This window comes from Lepeophtheirus salmonis, chromosome 12, assembly GCF_016086655.4.
Source record: "Lepeophtheirus salmonis chromosome 12, UVic_Lsal_1.4, whole genome shotgun sequence".
Lineage (NCBI taxonomy): Eukaryota > Metazoa > Arthropoda > Copepoda > Siphonostomatoida > Caligidae > Lepeophtheirus > Lepeophtheirus salmonis.
Window position 1 is genome coordinate 6,112,116 of NC_052142.2, and position 20,877 is coordinate 6,132,992.

Here is a 20,877-nt window from a genome sequence, read left to right on the forward strand (position 1 = left end):
TTCATAAGGTTATAAAAAATCAAAGTTTTATGTTTATTACCTTTTTATTTAGAAAAAATGGGACCTTTTTATGTAAAAAAACATTTAAACTAATTGTTGCAAATATATATATTGTTTTGTCCGAAAGGTCAGGATAAATAAATCGAAGACCAGATAAAAAATATTAAGAAATTAAAAAGTAACATGAACTAATGTGGAGCTTATATATTAAATGTTCAAAATATGATATCCTTAAGGTATCAAAATGATTCTGTTAGTCTATATATATCTATATATCATTTGCTGATTTTGAAGCATTTTGAAAAATATTTAGATATGTTTGATAAATGTTTTTTTTTAATATCATCTATATAGTTTATACAGCTTATTTTACAAAATAACAAATTTATATAAACAAAATTTCTACAAACTATATTGCATAAGTTGTATGAAATTCCGTAATCACGTTTCCAAACGACCGATAAATATAATGACATGAATTGTAGCTTTCCGGATATTTGTCTGTTCTTTAGCGTATCACGGCTAAACAATGCAAGAGATACATACCAAAATTTGAAATTACACATATTGTTTACTTAGATAAACAAAAAAGTGATAGTTTGCATGACATTGACCTGCGTGACCTTTATTTGAAGAAAATACCTATAAAAACTAAATTTTATTAAATAAGTTGGATTTTTTTTTTTTTTTTAAGTAGAAAAGTTTTACAAAATAAATTTAGTAGGAGTTACTTTCGTGGTCATACAGATTAGAAGTGACATAATTATTCAAAATTTCATAGACATATTAAAATTACAAAAACATTGTTTTAACAGAAGTATTTCACAACGTGATGGGGCAAAAATTAGCCTCACATCTAGAAAAAGGTTGGAAAACAATTACCAGATACTACTGTTGGCAATTAGCAATTGATTTAATTTAAAGTTCAATATTATTAAAAGATACAACTTTTAAGATAACTAAATTTCTTTTATAAATTCTAAAATCATTACAAAGGACATAACAATGTCCCAATATAGCAACAAACAGAAAAAGGTCAAAATGATCAATCCATAATCTTTAATATCATATTAAACTGATACAAAGAAAGAGAGAAAATAAAAACGCGGCAAAACCACCTACTAATTTTTCTTACGGCAAAAGTTACATTATAATAAAAAATCGATATAAATAATATTTATTACAATCATATCTCTAGTTCAAGTTCTAAAATGCGGCGATATTCATCAAATCCACCTTCCAAACGAGAAATTTTTCCTTTTGAACAAACCCACAATTCTTGACAGACCATGCGTATTAGCCTTTCATCATGACACACCAAAATTAATCCTCCCTAAATCAGAGTTTAATAAAACAAGTGATAATAAATCTATATGTATACTCACATTATATTTCATTAGTCCATGACCAAGGGCATCTATCGTTTCTAAATCCAAATGATTGGTTGGTTCATCCAAAATCAAGAAATTTGGCTCCTCCCCACAAAGAACTGCAAAAGCGACCCGAGATTTTTGTCCCCCTGAGAGGCTGCTTGTCTAAAATAATGATATTGGAAAAGTTATAATAGTGCTTAACCTAATAAACTAACTTTTTGAAGAGCTAAGTCTCCACTAATTCCGAAATGTCCTAACATTTGTCGACACTCCTCCATTTTTTTCCCACGAAACTTTTTTTCCATGATTTGAAGGGGACATAACTTAAATTTAAGATAATATTATATTTACATATTTATCATCATTTTACAAAAGAAAAGAAAGAATATCGAGAAGGTTAATAATCTCCCTAAAAAGATTATTCCTAAAAAATATATTAAGTTAGCGGTGCACCCAGCATTGCTCGCATTTATTTATTAAACTATAACAAAAAGTATATTAACACATTTGGTTAACACATTATACCTATAAATAATTATGATCAAGTACCAATTTATAATTGTATTTAAAAAATTTAATTATTCAACATTTTATTTAAAAATATTTAATATTCAGGTCAACTACTTCAATATTAGATGGTTTTAATAAAGAACCGTTCGAGCACACAGATATTTTACCCAAAAAATCTTCGTTGACTTAATAAATTATTTGATTCTTTGGTCCTATAATTGATTTAACTTGTAAAAATTTAATATTTTGATGCTCTGAGCAGTGCTAGCCCTCGTAGGGAATCTAATGTGTCGTAGGGATAAATTATATTACTGAAGAAAATAATTATCTGCTCTTATCCTTACCTAGGGTTTTTATCCTTACTTTTTGTTTAGTAACTAAGAATGTGAATCGCCACCAAACATCGTAACATAAAAATAATTATTACTATGAGAGGGAAAAGTTTGAATTGTATTTCTCAGTAGTTCTGGTTTATCGGTTCATTTTATTTCGATGGGTATTTTAGACGGAAAATTCGGACATATGAATCTGCATCCACCAATTGCTCCAATGAATTCATATCTTTTCATTTGAATATCCTAGGAGCACGCTCCATATTTTTAACTTGATGTTTATTGATCTCGTTCCCTTGAAGGGATTCTTTGCGTCACTCCTAAGCTCTAATCTCCATTAATGAAGGATCATTCATTGTGGAAATACACATTAACATGAAGGACCATGATAGATGGTAACAGTGAGTTTTACGTTTATATTTTATAGCTTTTAAAGATTATTTTGAAAATAATCCTCGGACTTACTTCAAAGCTATTTGTCTAATATTACGAGGCTTGTTGATCCGACTTTTTTCTGAACGTCAATAAATTGCGATATGGCGATATTATATCACATATATGACATAATTATTATAAACAAAATAAAGATATTAGTCTTAGTTCTCCTCCGTTTTCTTCGAACACCGCCAAGAGGCCCAATGTTCGATCCACGAGTCGGTCGAGAACCAGAAGGATCTTTGAACTTTTTGAGCCGGCAGTGCATATCGCTAGCTGCACTTTGCTGACGATTAAATCTATTATGAAATAGTTGGATCGTATAGGAGATGTCATTACATGCCACTCCGACATGGACAAGGTAACGTTGAAGGACTCTTCAATACGTCCTTTAAATATTTTCATCATATATCAGTCGTAAAATAAGGTGCCTTGGAAGTTACAAGGCCATGCTACAGAAATTTTTTTTTAAACTTCTTCCTTCTCGAATATTTCTATGAAGAGTAGGGAGGTTGCCATCCTATAGCGGAGCCATCTTCCTTGGAGTTCATAAGATAATTCTTAAAACGCTCACAGGAGCCGTTTAAATCGCCAAATACGGGAGGCCAGACAAGGCGTAGGAAGCGATTCCTTAGAATGTTATTAGATTTTTCTTTCATGCTACCACCCTGGATCTTCTTTCGGATAAGGGAATGCATTCTCAAGCTATAAAACATCGGGAAGGAGGATCCGTAAAATTATCATATGTTTGATTTATAATTATTTTCATTCTTCCTAACTACAGGAACGTCTTAGGATTAAATACAATAGTGCTTTTCTGAACTTGTCCTATTGATATCACTTAGTGTCTTTGAAGAAACTCGTCTCTTGGAATACATCTAGAGTTGAAGTTTATCGGTTCATCAGATCCAAAAAGCTGAAGAACTTAACAGTTTGAATAGTTCTAGAATTCCAATGAAAGTTCTTTCTTCCAATAGATGTCCAGTATGTTTGGTTAATTTTTCCCCTTCAGTTTTTTTGTCATTAACAATCATAGATAACACACATATTTCAGTTAAGCATCAAATATTGAAAAAAATTAACAATTTGTATCAGAATTATTGATTAAATTTTTATTTTGCAAAAGTTGACTTAAGCCAATAAAGATTGTAAAAATATATTTTTTTTTAAATACTATAAAACCAGATTTTATAGTATAAAAGTAATAAGAGATGCGTGATAACCGCATCAAGTATAACTGGAATTGAATATAAAATTAAAAATATTTTTTTTGCATGTAATTGTTTATTGTAGGAGCGTGAGGAGAAGGTGGTAACGAGACATGGCACACCTGAATTTAGGCTCTTTTTAATATCGGATGCTTGTTTTATGGTTTTGGGAGGAGAAAATGAATTACTGCTATAAAGAGGGCAACCTTCTACCATTAAGGTAAGATTTAACCTCAGAAAAGTCATATTTTTCGAAAAATTAATTTTTAAGATTTTTTTGGCATGTTTACAAACTTCAAGTTCTCATCTTTCATTATCCAAAAGCTCATAATCGAAATTGTTTAGATTCAGGACTGTGTGCAAATTGTACGTCTACAGCAACACTTTATTTAATTCAGAGAAGAGTGGATATTTATTCAAAAGGCAATAGAGAAATTTGACTTCTTTTGTGATGGTACTGATTCATAAAACTCGTTTTCCTCTTAAGTGTATTTCCATAGCTGACCTTTCATCTTTAAGTCACTATTTCTTAGCATCCACTAGTCTGATTCACTTCCTTTTTGATCTGGTTATAGTACAAACATTGATCTAGGTGCTTAATCTCCATAAATTGATATTGAAGACTATGTATTTATACTATGTTCTACTAATGGTGTCGGTTGCTAAGCTAAATTTGTAATTTTTGTACTTCTGATCGACAAAATCCTCGTAAGATGTCCATTTTTATGAACCACTCAATATTGGTAGTTTAGCATCTTTAGTTTGACCTCAAGTCTGAGCCTGTGTAGTAGTGAGAAGTTATGTTTCCTCAGTAGTTAGTACTTTGATTTCAAGAATGTACCTTCCAAACGTTACTTGCCCAAATGGCGGCCATTTTTAATATTCAATTAGTAATAATCCTGAAAATTATTAAATATAAAATTAGTCGATTATGACTCTATACAAACTTTTCTCAACTTATACAGAATTTCATTCATGATATTTAATGTCTGAGAGTGAGGTGGTTTTTCAAAACTGGCTGTTTTCTCTCTTACAAGTGTCCGGTTTGCCTTCCATTAGTACAGGGAAAACATCATAATTATATTTAAATTCATTATTTTATTATTCGTTTTTAAAACAAGTTGGACCAAAGACAGGAGATCATTATTCTAAGAGCAACTATAATAAATTAAATATTGAACAAAAAAAAAAAAAAAAAAAAAAAAGGGCACACGTATCAACAGTTTTTCCTTTTCTAATGGTTATACAGAGTTTTTACTTTACACACATCCCCTCTTCAATTGTTGATTATATCACAGAGTCTTTCCATTAACTTTTGTTGATTTTCCCCCCTATAAATAAAAATATCTCTTGAAAGAACAAAAAATACTTTTTAGTTAAAGATTTATATTTTTCTTTAAATGTTTTTTATGTTTAAAAAATTTCTTTTTCCCCATCCTATCATATAATACAGAAATCACTCACCTCAACATCCATTCCATTTATAACCTGGAGTTTGTGATATATAATCTATTTACTTGGACAATTCAAGACTTGCCCCTGAGTTATTTATTACTTGCGTGCCTCTTTTGTCATTGGAAAATAAATATATACTCTTAAAGATAATGTCCCTTTTTTTCTCCCCATAGTTTAGTCTACTATATATATATATATGTATTTTATTCAGCTAATAAGAAAATTGATTCCTTTAAAAAATGTCTCATTTCATTTTGTATACATTTGTGGCTAATAATTTGTCGAGTATCTTTGTTTTATTTTATATGAATAACTTCCATATCGTATGATTTACCATTTTTAATTTGTCTGATTCTCTGCCTATAAGCTCTATTTAAATTACTAATTAATATTCCCAATAATATATTTTGTTTTAAATACCTATACTTATACACTTAGTATCACTAATTACATTATAATACTTTAATTTATCCATTTACTAGTAAATCTATTGTCACGGGTAAGTGATTTTCATTATTTTTTGATTTATCATCTGTAATTATCATATTTACGACTTTAAGCGAAGAAATTGAAAAGATCTCAATCTTAGTAGATCTATAATAAAGAAATATGAAATTTTGAGCAGAAACACGTCATATTCTATCCTCCAAAATTTTAGCATCATAGGCAGTTTATGTTTTAGAATAAACTAGAATTAATAGTACCGTATGTCTCGTTCCAGCCCTCTCCTCACACTCACATATATGCCCAGTCCTCGTGATTAGATGAAGATTTCTAATTTTGTAGAAAGATAAATTTGCTAACTAAAATTCATTGAATGTATAATCATAAGTCTATGTATGCTTCATGTGGAATCCCTACGATATGTTAAAAATGAAGAGTGGCAGAATAAAATCTAATTAATAATAGATGTGGAGTTAGCAAGAAAAATACATAAAGAAATCATTATTAATACATTAATATTCTCTGATTATTAAAAGAAGTTCAAGTTTGTAGGAGGATAAAAAAATTATAATTTCATCACAGCTTGTTTCAAGTATTAACATAAAATAATGTTAATGTATGATACTTACATTCATATTCAGCTGATCGACATGATGCTGGCTAAAGTATCCAAATTTTAAATTTCTATGAACAATCCTCCTTCCGTCCGTAACTGAAATTTCTTCCATTATAAGCTTTAATAATGTAGATTTGCCAGAACCATTTTTCCCGACCTATAAATAAATTAAAACATCATCAGCATTAAAACTCGGTTTCAACATCGGAAAACAGTTATGTTGTAATTTAATAAGACCAATTTGAGGAACCTCTGTTTTGGATAATTCCTACATACTTCCCCTTCGAGAATAGATTTAGTAAAAACGAAAACGACTTGTTTATCAAATGACTTTTTTAAAGATAATTTACACTTTCACGAGGAACATGTGAAAATAGATCTGTGTCAAATGCAATTTTACCCCCCTCTGCAGACTTCCAATTATTATTTGACTCAAGTCAAATTTTGGAAGTTCCATATCTAAATTTCGTAGTCGTTGGCGCTCATGAATCTGTAATTATATTTTCATATCTAATCTGGTTTTCAAGAATTTTCTATTTGATCTTTTTTTTACATTTCATAGGCTTGAAATGTACTTTTAAGTAAGAACATTTTATGATAATTTAAAATTCGTGACGATATATAAGTTTTGTTTACTTGCGCGTTGTTGTGTATTTATGTTCCAATAAGGAAATCTTGATATGATGAATAAATAATAAAATTGTGATTGTAAACCATTATATGGCGCAGTCGTCCCCAGAAACTTGGAATTTGGTATTCAAAGAACAGTGAGTTACAATAATTTTAAATACCAAAATTAATCTAACATTGAAACTTGAGAGCCGAGGAGAGATAAACTATCCCCACGGAAAGGATTCAAATCCAACGGCCTTAGAAATAAAACTCCCAAATGAATTTACTTTCAAACTTATATAATTAGTCTCTCATTTACAAACAAAAAAAAAGAAGCATTAAGTTCAGAGTTAATTCAGCAGTAATATTGATTTTATTTTGAATGAGACAAAACTCACTTGAGGTTGATATAATATATAAATACTCAATTGTTAACTGTTATATTTGTATCCACTTATTTCATTTTTATATTATTCATAAGAACAAAATTTTAAAAATTTAGAACTTAACCTCGAGAGACTTCTCCTTAAAAAATATACATAAATTTGATATTCAAGAAAACTTTTTGACCCAAAATACTATTTTTGTATAAGAGAACGCTTCAAATAAATTCCTATAAAGTAAAAGAAATTGAAAAATTGAGGCACTACTCCATTCCAGGTAGTTTCTTATACTTGAAATTGTAGGTATTTTTTTTTTTTTTTTTCAAAATTAGATGACTACATATGAAATGAATCCATATTTAAAATTTACAAACAATTTTGGAGAGTTTATAGTTGTGTTGACTTTTTTTTATTCAAAAATGTGTATCATAAGAATTGCTGGTCCACTCCATTTTATTTTTATGTATAAAACAAAAGAGGGGGAGGGGGGACAAAATTTTAAAGTAAGTTTAAATAATAGTACATGTCATTGTAAGACAAAATTTATAATATGAAATTTAGATATAAAAAATCCGCTGTTGCATCATTCAATATGATCTCCCTCAGCATTGATCACCAACTGTAAACAGAACATAAAGGCTGAGCAGTCCTTCTCAGCCTCTTCCTCGTAGAAGCAGTACATTTTACTCTTCACAAGAAGCTATATGGATATTCTCTCAGCTCTGACCACAAATAGAAATCACACTGTTTAAGGTCAGGGCTGTTGAAAAGACCCCTCATCAGCTTTGATAATGACGTAGAACTAGCTGTGAAAGTAATACACGAAAGTTTTGGCAACAAGACAAGGCACTGAGTCTTGAATCCACATGAACTTTATATCTGGAGGGTAAGTGGCTTCCAGCCATGGTACCACAACATTCTTAAGAAGGTACTAGTGCACTGTCAAAAATGTGAGCCGGCACACATAATAACTTATGGCGGGAACTAGGTCTTCATCTCAGGGGGAACATTACTTCTGTCATCTGTTAGCCAGAGGTCATTCTTTGAGCTATAGGCAGGGCCCGAACTGAAGTTTGACTCACATCTGAATAGTTTGATGATACCTGCAATTGATTTACAATTTTGTAAATCCATGTTTTCAGCATCTTTATTACCTGATGTACTTCATCTTCGTGGTAAGAAGGTGACGCCTTCCCCAGATGTAGGACTTTAAGCCAAGGTCCTCCAAACTGATAAACCTCCATCGAGCATGAGCAGCCATTGATATGCCAGGATTTGAATTTATGGGCCTCTTGATCGAGCCAGAAAATGGAAGTTAAATTTAAAAAAATCGGAGATGGTGCCATAAAAAATGTCACTTTTTTCATCGATTTGGCGTAGAATGATCAAAAAGCGATGCCTTCAGCTCTCCTCTTTTCATTTCTGTAGGTATACAATTCTTTTCTTCAAAGATGGTACAGGTAAATTTGTGAATAATTTTATAAGGAGCAAAAGTTATGCATTTAGGCATATGGATGTGCAACTTAATCCACTTGCTCCAAGCTACCGTCTGAAAAAGAAATTCCAAAACGGCACGTTGAAGCATTAGTATAAATTTCTAAATATGGATCGAATTCCCAGAGGGTAGCAGAGCGCGAGTTTTTAAAATTTTACTACAGTTTTAGGTCACTCAGACTCTGAGCTGACAATCTGATTGATGGCTTATAAGGGGCCTGCAAGCAGTGTCACGGTCCGTGAGAGAGTTAGCTTCAAACTTTACTCTGTTTCTTTGGTTCGGCTTATTATTTAGGAAGTCTTGTAAGCCCTGAGATGTTAGTGGGGCATCAAGTAGCTTCCAACTTGCATCCAAAGAGTATCTATTATAAGCGAAGGCAGGCTTGCAGTGCTTGTGTAGCTTAGCTGTTAGGGCTTCTCTCCTACTGCCTATTGGATGTTTCTAACCATGTACTCCATCCTTCTCTTAGATTCAAAAAGATCCAATTCTCCTTACATGCATGTCTTGGACCCTTCTTTTATGCCATAGTTTGATCAAGTTCCGATTTAAACTCAGAGAATATGGTTGGAAGAGCAGTAGCCTTTAGATAATTTTTGCCATTTGCTCATATTCTTGGGAGAAATATTTCTTGTGCAAATGTTGAAATATAAAAAACGACATCTTGAAAAAAAAAATATTAAAAATAATGACCATTGCATCTCTTCAAGCTAACGGTCACGTTTCACTATTTGGTTTAAAGCTTTACTTAGTTATAAAAATCGTGTGAATAATGGGCGAAAAAAAGGAAACAGAAGATAAACATTGTAATCCTGACAATTTGAAGAATATTTTGGAGATCAGTTACTATCAGCTGTGGCAAGGAAAGAGGGAAAAGGAAATATACAAGGACTTAGGCAAGAATTACTCCAATGTCGATACTCTCCGTCTTTAATGAGCACACACGAATGTTCAATCAGGTTTCGAATATAAATTAATCTATTTAGGAAAGGAAGTTCATTAATCAGGAATTAAATAATAATGACAACTGGTAAGGAAGAGAAATTCCATCCTTCAGATTACCAATTAAAATAACCAGGCCATCTTAAAAGGACATACGATTTACACGATCACATATATCCATGAACGACACGTAGTTATCTTTATTTTATGAAGTAACCTTTCATACGAAAAGAAACAAGAAATATCAAAATTCAGTAAGTAGTTTTTCAGCTCTGGGCCAATTCTTTATAATTATAGAATAATTATTCAATGTAACCTTTCATACGAAAAGAAACAAGAAAGATCAAAATTCAGTAAGTAGTTTGTCAGCTCTGGGCCAATTCTTTATAATTATAGAATAATTATTCAATGTAACCTTTCATACGAAAAGAAACAAGAAAGATCAAAATTCAGTAAGTAGTTTGTCAGCTCTGGGTCAATTCTTTATAACTATGGAATTATTATTCAATAATTCGTTGACCCAGCCTGAAAACAAAATTTTTTTTAGGGTATCTATAGACTGAGATTCTGAATCTACAAAACTAAATTGCCTTAAGGCATTTTTGTGGACAAACAGAATTCATTTCTTTTTCTCACCTAATCATATATCCATAGTATCAAATTCTTATAGGTTTCTTCACTACTGTCGGGGGGGAAATGGAAGGAAACTTTCTGTTGACTCAAAAAATTGGCATAAAATTAGCACGTATCAACAATATTACAATACCAATATTATAGATTAATAACAATTTGTATGATGTAGACTTAACCGTAATAATAAGAGATTAAAGTAAGGAATTATTATATTTAATATTATTTACTAAAGAATGTAGCAAATTATCTCAATTTTCCAGATTCAAGCAGTACTATTAAACATTCATAAAGGATTCCACTCCAATACTGCTGTTCTATATTAGTAGAGATACATTGAAGTTTAAGATTTATTCTACAAGTTAATAAAATATAAGGTTAGACCATCATGCCAATCGGGCTTGCTAGATTTATATACAATAAAGCTAACGGCGCAATTATAATACTGATTAAGAGGGGAAATATTAGCCGACGTACATTCCTAATAAATAGTCTTTATCGTGTAAAAAATATATTTAACCATTTTTAGAGGTAGGACAGACAGATTTTTCTTTAAACCATCTGGTAACACTGATCATATCCCGGATCATTCTACATATATTATGCAAAACTAAATATTGATTTTTCTACCATCTGAAGCATTGCTATTATATATATATATAAATTTATGAGTATGGTTAAAATGAATAAGTCCTCCAACATGTTGAAACACGTGTTTTACACCTCGCTAAAAATGTTGACCTGTAGGTTACTATTTATAATAATTTGTCAATTAAAAGTATAAGGAATTATCATTATTTGTTCAACAGCCAATGAAATAGCTACTAGATGGACTATTTCTTTTGCAAAAAAACAAAAAAAAAACTATTATTTATATTTTTAAATGAAATTACTTGTTGTATAAGAAAATTATTTAACAAATGTTGAAACTAATACTCCATAATAATTAAATATATCTTACAATACAAATCCGGGATTCCATTGTAGCTGAAATGTCTACATGGTCAAATATGTCATTTTTGCCATCATAGGAGAATTTAACATCGTTAAGGCAAAGTATTGGCGGTGATAGTTTTTGGACATCCGGAAATCTTATAATTATTTCAGCCTCCTTTACAACCGGCATCAGAAAAGGCCTAGTAAATTATAGTTATTTGATATGACCTTATATATTCAAATTACTTAACCCACAATTTTTCTAACTGTTTAATTCTAGACTGAACTAAAGATGCCCTCTTGGCATTAAATCTAAACTTGTCAATAAATTCTTGAACATGCTTTCGGTAATCCTGTTGGGCTTCATATTCACGTCTTTGAGCTTTTAACTTTTCTGTCATTTGGTTGATAAATACGGTATAGTTTCCTTTATATGTATCTAATCGCTTAGATTGTAAATGTATTATATCAGTAGTGACATTATCGAGGAAGTTACGATTATGGGAAACAACAAGAAGTGTAGATTGCCAAGCTATAATAAAAGAAACAATAAGTACAAAATATACTTAAGAAACTCTCACTTTGTAAATATTTTTCAAGCCAAACAATTGCTTCCATGTCCAACATGTTAGTAGGTTCATCCAGGAGAAGTAAATCAGGTTTACAAAACAAGGCACGGGCTAACGCTATTCTCATGCGCCAACCACCTGAAAACTTTTTTGTGGATTTATTCTGCATAATAACATCAAAACCTAAGCCTGATAATATTATTGAAGCTCTAGAAGGAGCTTTATCTGCTTCTATAGCTTCCATTTCTGTATATATTTCAGAAAGTCTATAGGAATTGAGTGCTTCTTTGGAGAGATGCTGAGCTTCCTGTATTAAAGATTGACGCTTCGTATCACTCTCAAGTACTGATTGAAGAGCAGACGTGTCATCACCAACAACTTCCTGTTCCACGTGAAGGATGGAAATGTGCGTTGGAATTCTAAGTTGAGAACTAGATTGATTTAAAAATTAATATGAAAAGTAAAGACTCTAACTAATAGCTATCACGAAATAGATAAATTATAAGTGAAACCTGGATAACATTCTTAAAAATGTGGACTTTCCAAGACCATTACGGCCCACTAAACCATACCGGCGGCCGTGTATAAGACTCAGATTCGTATTTTGTATCAAGATTTTATCACCAAATGCCACATCAACACCTTCAAGACGAATATCTTTGGAAAGATTGAAATCGGTTCTTGTCTTGGGAAGGACTTGAGAAGCTGTAGCTTGCAAAATCAATTGAGAGGAACTATGAGACTTGAGAGAAGAATCTTTGCCTTGCTTTTTGAGCAGCGCCTTCTCCGCCTTCTCCAGTTTCTCCTTGTCCACTCGCTAAGAATCACAAAAAAACAAGAGGTATTAAAAGTAAAGAGACTTGGAGCGCTCTTTACCCCAAGCCCACGCTTCTCTTCCATCCAAATGCTGCCTCTTCCTCCTTGCAGGCTATCCAGGACCTCCGCCCCCTCCAGACTTTCCCCCAGGCAAATGGGAGAGCACAACTCACTCACTCCAGAGCCTCCACTCTCCAGGCACAGCAGTCCCTCACCGGGGCGGCTCTTCCCTGTCCTCAAACCCAAGAGGCCATACAACTCATCACACAGAGCGCGAATCTCCGCCTCTGCCTCACCAGGAAGAAGCTCTTCTAGGAGCTCCCCCAGAGCATCGTACACCTCACTCCCACTCTCCAAATCCTCTCCACACCTCCACAAAACACCTTCACAATACTCCAGCACCTCACTCTGACTGTCCAAGCTGCAAGCGCCCCTCCGCAGACACAACCTCCGCAGCTCTGCAGAGAGGAACCCACAACCCCCTTCTCCCTCACTCATCACAACAGATCCGGGATTCAATACTTGACTCTTGATGCAATGAGTTCTACTAATATTTGGAGTCACTTAACCTCTTTTAGGGAATCTGTATCTTTCTTCACTAATAGCTGGGATTGAATAATATAAAGAAGAAGAAAATAATGAATTATAGCTAGAACGTTCTAGCCACAGGCCTCCTACTTATGAGTGATGACTTCATGTATCGCCATCGAATAACTTATACGATGGCGATAGGGTATAAGATTTGATAGAGGTTATATTTTCAAATTATCGCTCGGCTGATAGAAATGGAGGGATAGTTTATTGTACTCATGTCCCTTAACAGCAAACTTTGGGGCAAGGACTTATAACCTCGTGTATCATATATCCTATACGTTCAAGAATAAGTCAGTAACTCCTGATTTAAAATATTTTACTTAAATACTTAATTAATCATTGTATTTATAAATATGCAGAATAATTAATAATTGGTTTATAAAAAGTGAGGAATTTAATAAAAATGGAATAAAAAAATCAGTGAAGAATCGCGAGGATCTAAGATTTATTTTAAATTAAGTTATATAATACATTTTATGATTATACTTATTTATAAATTATGTTTTCCATAATAGTTTATTACTAGTTGTTTTATTTATCTAAATAATTAAATACGTAACAATAATTAAATGATTTTTGTATTCATATTTCAAAATTATAAAATAATATAACAATGTAGAAATTATGTAAATGTACCTTAGTATTTATTCATTATACTTTATTTTTGGACGTTTAAATATTATGCCATAAGTCAAGTATGAGTTATGCCCCATAACTCATAGTTATTTTAGCCTTGTAAAGGTAGATGAGGTTTTGATTGTATCCCTATTTTTAGTTAATTTAATATATATTAACAATATAACTATGCCATTATAATTTAATTTTAAGTAAATTATGTATATTCAATTTTTTATATTGTATTATGTGTACCAAATACAAGAGTATAATTTGTTTGATTTTTTTAATTATTCAAATTTTTATCACCAAATATAATAATTTTTTATATATATAAAAAATAAACAACCTTTAAGTACCTTCAGCTCCTTAATTATCTTTTGGGACTTTCTGCAGTCTAAAGTTTTTGTATTTTAAATCATTTAAGCAATTAGTCTGTATTAATTAATATTTTAATAGTATTTATGAAAATAATTTATAAATGCATTTGAAATCTATATTGATAATATAAAATTCGAAAAAAATAGTTATTTGTAATTAGAATTTAATATTATTAGTATTTCTGCCATGCCATTTGACAAGTAATTTCTTCGATCACTTAGTGTATTTCCCGTCGTTGAAAAGACCCTTTCAGAGGGAACTGAAGAACCTTGAATAATACCCAAAGAAAAATATAATTGGGATAGCTTTGGAAATCTATATTTTTCAATACCATCAATTTAATGAGCTTTCGTTGGAACTTAGGCATTCTTCACCAAGGAAAATATTTAGTTCTTCTTTTATATTGCACTCATTTTTTTTTACATAACTTATTTTTTTAGATATCGTCTTTTGTTCCTTTTGAATAAGTTGCATTAACGTATTTTTTTAAGGTGTTTTCTTCATCATCATCTTTGTCTTCTTTTTTAGTAGAAATTAATACCGACTCCGTTTGTCTTGCAGTAATGTTGTCTATGGTAGATTGTAAAATGTTGTCATTTTTAAATCTCACCATTTTTATTGAAGGGTTCTTTAACGTCAATATCCTCAAATTGATATATTTTACGGATGAAATTATTGAAAACCGCGAATCTTTAAAAAAAAAATTATGTAAATTTTTTAAAATATTAAAAAGATATAAATTACTTACTTATTTCACTAATAAGATTTATTAATAAGGATTTACATTCTTCGAAAAAATTTTCTTGTGTTGCTAACAATATATTTAATAATTTTAATAATATTTTTTTCAATTACATATACTAAACACGAAGTTGAAAATTTTGAGCCAAGTATCATTTTGGTTGCTTCTTATAAAGGATTTAATATAGAAACCATATTTATGGCTTCTTTCCAATCTTCTTGACAGAATTCTTCCATTTCATCCTCGTAAAAGTAAATTACTATAAAATCTTTAAGATTGATAAATCTTTCCATTATTAAAAAGGATGAATACCATCGTGTTTCGCAGTTTAAAATAAGATTTTTCACCCTTTGATAAAGACGAAGTTGTATAATTTCCAGTAAATTTGATTTTACAATATTTTTAATTTTATTTTTATTATTATATCTCTTTTAACTGATTTTTTAAAAGATTGTGTTACACACAAATTAAGTCTATGTGCTACACATGGAATATTTACAAAAATTGTATTTTCAATAGGCTTTTTCATGTTTCTAGCATTGTTGGTAGTTATAGAAATAATCTTTTTAGTAATTTTATATTCTTCAATAACAGTCTAAATTAAAATTACACATTCAAATTTTATATAATTTATAAAAATGTTGTGCATACCATTATAAAATTTGATATTGCTTCACTAGTATGTCGATCTTTATATTCTGAACTCGGCAATAATTTTTCTTTAAGTACTCTTTGATCTATATAATGTGCTGTCAATGAAATAAATGCATCCATGCCTACACTTGACCAAGTATCTGTAGTGAGGCCTAAAAAAACTACATTGGTCAATTCTTGTATGAGCTAAGTGATAAGGTTAAAAAAATATTATGACATTATTTATATGGAAATGATAACCATTATCTTAAATATACTTTGTAAATTCAACATAACTTATTTCTTTCTTCATTAACTAATTTAGGTATAACGTTTTGACGCATATTTGTCCTTGATGGTAGAATGTATCTAGGATCCAAAATATTAACAAATTCTTTAAAACCAGATTGATCTATGGCCCTTAGCGGCATTAAATCTTTGATTATCATCTTCGTGAGAGATGATGTAATTTGTCCTCTTATATAAATTATAAACTGTAAGGTACAACAAGATTACTTTTTTTATCTTTCGTGGGATCATCAATTTCAATATCATTTTTGTTCCTCTCTACTTATTATATGCTCCAAACTTTGGATTTTTTTTTTGTGGAAGTGGCCTGTAAAAAAATAAAATTTAAAAATTACATATAACATTAAATATATAACTCACTTTTTGCACTTAATTGGACTCATTTTGAGTTTCCATATTAAAAAGATTATCGTCATCAGGATGGTCATGAGTACTATTAATAGATTCATTTTTAGGTGATAATAATACAATATTAGTATCCATTTGATCTGGATCAACAATACTAGTGTCCATATCCATATGATCTTCATCAATAATTATCTCTATAATGTAATTTCCATCTGAATCAACATATTCTGTTTTAATTGTTTTAAAATAATACCTCTATAATATATAATTAATGAATTTCTAGGAATTTATATAAGATTAACCAAGACATACACTAAACATATGAAAAATAACCCTAAATAGTTAAAAAAAGTCAATGTAAAAAACTGTGAGCGTTAAATGTATATGTATCGAGTATTCCTTGGATTAAGCGACTTATTGAAGATTTAATTAAAGCTCGGTTTTTATGCATAATTAATATATGACACTACTATATAATTCTTAGAAATCAATAAATGTTAATATATTATAATTAATGTAGCAGGTGCGTTCGCAACCCCCTTCCCCTCCAAATAAAGCAATTTTTGATTTGTACTAGAATTTTTTTTTGAGCGAGATATATATATCTTTAAAATCGAGGTTAAAATAATTTTTTAAGGATTTCATTCATTCCACCAAATTATGGAGCGTAGCAAAAATCTAATTTCTGAAATTTTCTAGAGAAAACAAAAAAAAAACAAGCCTCCACCCAAAAAATAATCCTGTTGACGTCATTGATATCTAGGCATTTATAATTTAATTTGAATTTCTTTTAAACTAAATAATTTTGCACGGTTCAATATGTTTTACTTGAAAGTACTGTGTCTATGGTAAGCCCCATCTTTAATACCGGCACTCACTGCAATGCTTATTAAATTTATTCTGCATATTATAATTGAAATGGATTTAGTTTATGTAATTTATTGAAGTAGTAAACACAATAAAAAATATCTTAGAAATAACTTTGAAAACACGAAGCGAAGAATAGAAGAACAAATAATAATTCAAGAAAAACTTAGAAAACACGAAGTTTAGGAGATACGAGTAGAAAATACTTATTTAAACTCGAGCTGGGTTGAACTTGATCAAAATCAAAAAATTGAATTAATAAAATGTACACATAAAATAATGAAAGTAGGTTAATAAATCTCAGCTAGTAAAACTTATATATAAAAGTAATAGCATACAAAACATGAGAGAACTCAAGTCTGATTCTAAATGATTAATCTTATTCAGTTTATGTTTTATAGGAATATTTATGTAACCAAAATGTTCACTTAAAAATATTAGAAAATGAAGTATTATGGAAAAAACAACAGTAAGTAAATTGCCCAGGATATCCAAATTGTGTAAGATAATTCGAATTTATCCAATAATATTTTTTTTATAATATTGGATAAATTTAATTAACCACACAAAGTATAAATGTCCTAAAAAACATAATTAAAGTTCCATCGATCTTTATTAAATATGTTAAGAGATTATAAAACTATTAATATTTGTCCGCAATCTTGATTTAAAAGGTTAAGAACTTGTATAAAATTATGAATCCATAATTTTGCATACTAAATAAATACAGCAAAAAGGCATAATAGAAAAGTTGGACCATCTTGTATTATTAAAATTAAACTATATCTTACACTAACTTTTTTCAATTATTTCTTACATCCTAATGGAATAATATATATAAAATGAACTTATACCACTTTGCACAAAAATTTGTACCCACTTAATATATGTATAATTAAATTTATCTAATTAATAATAATATTGAAATTTATTTTTTCCTTATATTTGTATGTCGTAAAAGTCAACTACATAATACATTTTAACTTGGAATAGGAATTGAAGTATTTAATGTATAAATTGGAGAACAACTATTAATCATTGATTTTTGCTAGTTATAACTTCATATTTTTAGGAATTGCTCTTAAATAATATAGCAGTTTCTTCCATTAGATACCTCATAACTATTTTGTATTCTAGTCCACTTGTTAATTGTACGGAATCAAGTATTAAAGCTCTTTAAATAACAATATTATAGAATTATTATATATTATTAAGTATGATATTTTAAACAAAATATTAGTTTTCATTTATTATTAGACAAATATAGTAGACATGCTACATTATCAATATTAGTCTTTAAAAAATAAAATAAATATTAATGTAAATATATATATACAAATAACAACAATTCAAATACAAATGTAAATATATATATACAAATAACAACAATTCAAATACAAATGTAAATATATATATACAAATAACAACAATTCAAATACAAATGTAAATCCAAATAAATCCGTTTTAATGGAGAATTACTTAAATCCTGGATAGAATATTACAATTCATCAGATAACAACGGATAATTATAGTACATTTAAAAAAAGGTTATAATACTACAAATACTGAGTTGAAGAGACTCCATACTTAGGATAAAGTTTGAATTAAAAAATATAAATCAGATATCGTCGATACTGGAGGTTTCAATTGTATTGATGGCATCTAAAGGCACCGTTTATGTTTTATTTAATATTTTTCTGATATAGAGTAAGCAGTACAAACATGAATCCTTAGTTTTGTGTTCCTATTTAATAGATAAATATCAACAATTATTAATAAATAAACATAATTATTATTAAAATATGAGATATAATATATTACTGAATGTTGAGTAATAGAAGAATGGAACATAAAAAAACGAATAAACACCTTATTAATTTATATTTAATGTCATAGAGTAGACTATTTTAAAAGCACTCCCGATTATGATAGAGTCTGATAGTCCAGACATGAGAAAATCCTTCGAGCCGATCCCAATCTTAGCGATTTCATTGACAGTTCCTGTAAGTTCAGGAACCATCTTGATCAGGTCCATTCGGAAATTATTAAAATTGTTTAGGAGCAATCCTGTCCTTTCATTCTGCTTATGACTATCGTCAGAGGTGGGACCAAAGGGAAGAAATAACTACTTTTCTACCACCTGATGGGCAATGCTACTTCATAAAGATAATTATCGATGGATATTAATAGTTAATTAATAAGCTTATAGTTTATTATAAATATAAATTATCTTCAATTGATTAATTAATATTCCGTAGATCTTTCTGATACATATCCTTCTTTTTTTTTAAATCCTGACCATCGTCGTTTTTTTTCCAGATTTAAATGGAAAAAAACTGTCATTATATTCATGGGGTTTAATCAGCACCGATAATTTTTAATAAGCTTTTGAAATAGTGGATTCATATCTAACGTCACAACTTACGATAAGTTGTAGTATTTATTAAGATGAATTAATTTTTATGGACAATACCTATGTGCAAGCCTCACTCTCCTCGTGTATAGCATTGATGGTATACACAATCCTTGGTTTGAATTTCTTATTAAAATATTAGTTATTGATTCAAGGAAAGCAACTTTTTTATCTGGGTTTGTCATGGGACAATTTCCCATGACTATTTCACTTCCTGATGAGAAAGCGAAGAAGATCCAAAATCTTGCCGCTAAATTCCGTCTAACGCTAAGGTTGTGGGACTTTTCTTATAAATCAAGGAGGTGTGTTTGGTATTTGCGACCACAAGTTTTTTGAAATAGTAATAAAAGATTTAAATTACCTATTCTTTGGCCCCCTCATCCTCTTTATTGGGCAAGGTGCTGCTGCTGGTCTAGGAATAGAGTTAGAATTTGAAGTAGCGGTAAATTAATTAACCGATAGGAGACCCTCCTTTTTTCCTCTGCTTGATCTTAAAGATCAGAAGCACTAGACATTGCTGCCACTGTCCGAGATATCATACTGGTCTCCTCATAGGCTCCATAAGGGCCTTCGAGGACAACCTAAAGGTCTTATAAATGGCCATCAGACTTGTCACTTGTCGTAGCCTCTGGAGTTTCTATGGGAACACCGAGTCGGACAACTTATAACAATCTTCCATTAAAGTCTTCAATTTCACAGCTTCTCCGTATAGGAGATTAAACTAATCTTGATAATACAAGTGATGATATATTTTTTCCACAAACGGATCAGCGCGGAAGGACAAAATATTCTTCAGACCTGATTAACGAATAGGTGTGCAATGAAATTAAAAATTACGTCATTTTAGCTGTTGCAGTTCCCAAAAAAGACTGATAAGGACAGGTCCTAGGACTGATAAAATTAATTAGGATCGGACCGATAGGACTGCAGTCTTTTTAGCTTTTTTAGACCGATCCAACCCTAGTTTCTAGACTAGTTAGTAGTTTTTGTGTAGGAAAGTAGAAGGAGAGCTGGACATTGGGCAGACGGTACTGGAGATGAGGGAGGATTAGTGATGAGTGATGATTGGGAGACAGATATGAAATGACGTCATGATACATCTTGAATAGTGAGAAGAAATGGAATCTCTGATATTATTTCAACTTTGGGAAATGCAAGTAAATCCCCTCATTACTCCTCTTCTTCATCGTCTATTTCTATTATAAATTATAATTTATAACTC

General features: G+C 30.2%; 1 protein-coding gene and 2 long non-coding RNA genes across 6 annotated transcripts; all 3 read right to left on the reverse strand.

Moving 5' to 3' along the window:
• Positions 1–318: 318 nt before the first annotated feature.
• On the reverse strand, positions 319–13,342 carry LOC121126967 (ATP-binding cassette sub-family F member 3). Of its 2 annotated transcripts, none has more exons than XM_040722320.2 (10): positions 12,814–13,342; positions 12,450–12,754; positions 11,950–12,368; positions 11,624–11,900; positions 11,394–11,568; positions 6,387–6,530; positions 1,589–1,696; positions 1,386–1,535; positions 1,185–1,333; positions 319–642 (listed from the first exon to the last, which is right to left on the reverse strand). In XM_040722320.2, exons 1-9 carry the CDS (start codon positions 13,249–13,251, stop codon positions 1,187–1,189), a joined length of 2,163 nt encoding a protein of 720 aa, XP_040578254.1. In that variant the 5' UTR covers positions 13,252–13,342; the 3' UTR covers positions 319–642; positions 1,185–1,186. The 2 variants fall into 2 exon arrangements, with proteins under 2 accessions (XP_040578254.1, XP_040578255.1); XM_040722321.2 differs by having other exon boundaries at positions 319–651.
• Positions 13,343–14,396: 1,054 nt separating this feature from the next.
• On the reverse strand, positions 14,397–18,091 carry LOC121126972 (uncharacterized). 3 transcript variants are annotated; one of them, XR_011782946.1, is made up of 5 exons: positions 16,388–18,091; positions 15,997–16,334; positions 15,737–15,925; positions 15,092–15,433; positions 14,397–15,033 (listed from the first exon to the last, which is right to left on the reverse strand). It is a non-coding gene; the product is annotated as an uncharacterized lncRNA (long non-coding RNA). The 3 variants fall into 3 exon arrangements; XR_005867383.2 differs by having other exon boundaries at positions 15,092–15,680; XR_011782945.1 differs by having other exon boundaries at positions 15,092–15,925.
• A 60-nt stretch (positions 18,092–18,151) lies between these two features.
• Positions 18,152–20,157, reverse strand: LOC121126971 (uncharacterized). Its single transcript, XR_005867382.2, has 2 exons — positions 20,017–20,157; positions 18,152–18,986 (listed from the first exon to the last, which is right to left on the reverse strand). It is a non-coding gene; the product is annotated as an uncharacterized lncRNA (long non-coding RNA).
• Positions 20,158–20,877: the final 720 nt, after the last annotated feature.

What these genes read in the sequence shown, in the direction of transcription:
- LOC121126967 (XM_040722320.2), bottom strand. Translation starts at nt 13,251, where the DNA reads ATGAGTGAGGGAGAAGGGGGTTGTGGGTTCCTCTCTGCAGAGCTGCGG. An exon ending in TTTTTAAGAATGTTATCCAG is followed by an intron (nt 12,369 to 12,449) that starts GTTTCACTTATA and finishes AAATCAATCTAG; the next exon opens with TTCTCAACTTAGAATTCCAA. An exon ending in ATGGACTAATGAAATATAAT is followed by an intron (nt 1,334 to 1,385) that starts GTGAGTATACAT and finishes ACTCTGATTTAG; the next exon opens with GGAGGATTAATTTTGGTGTG.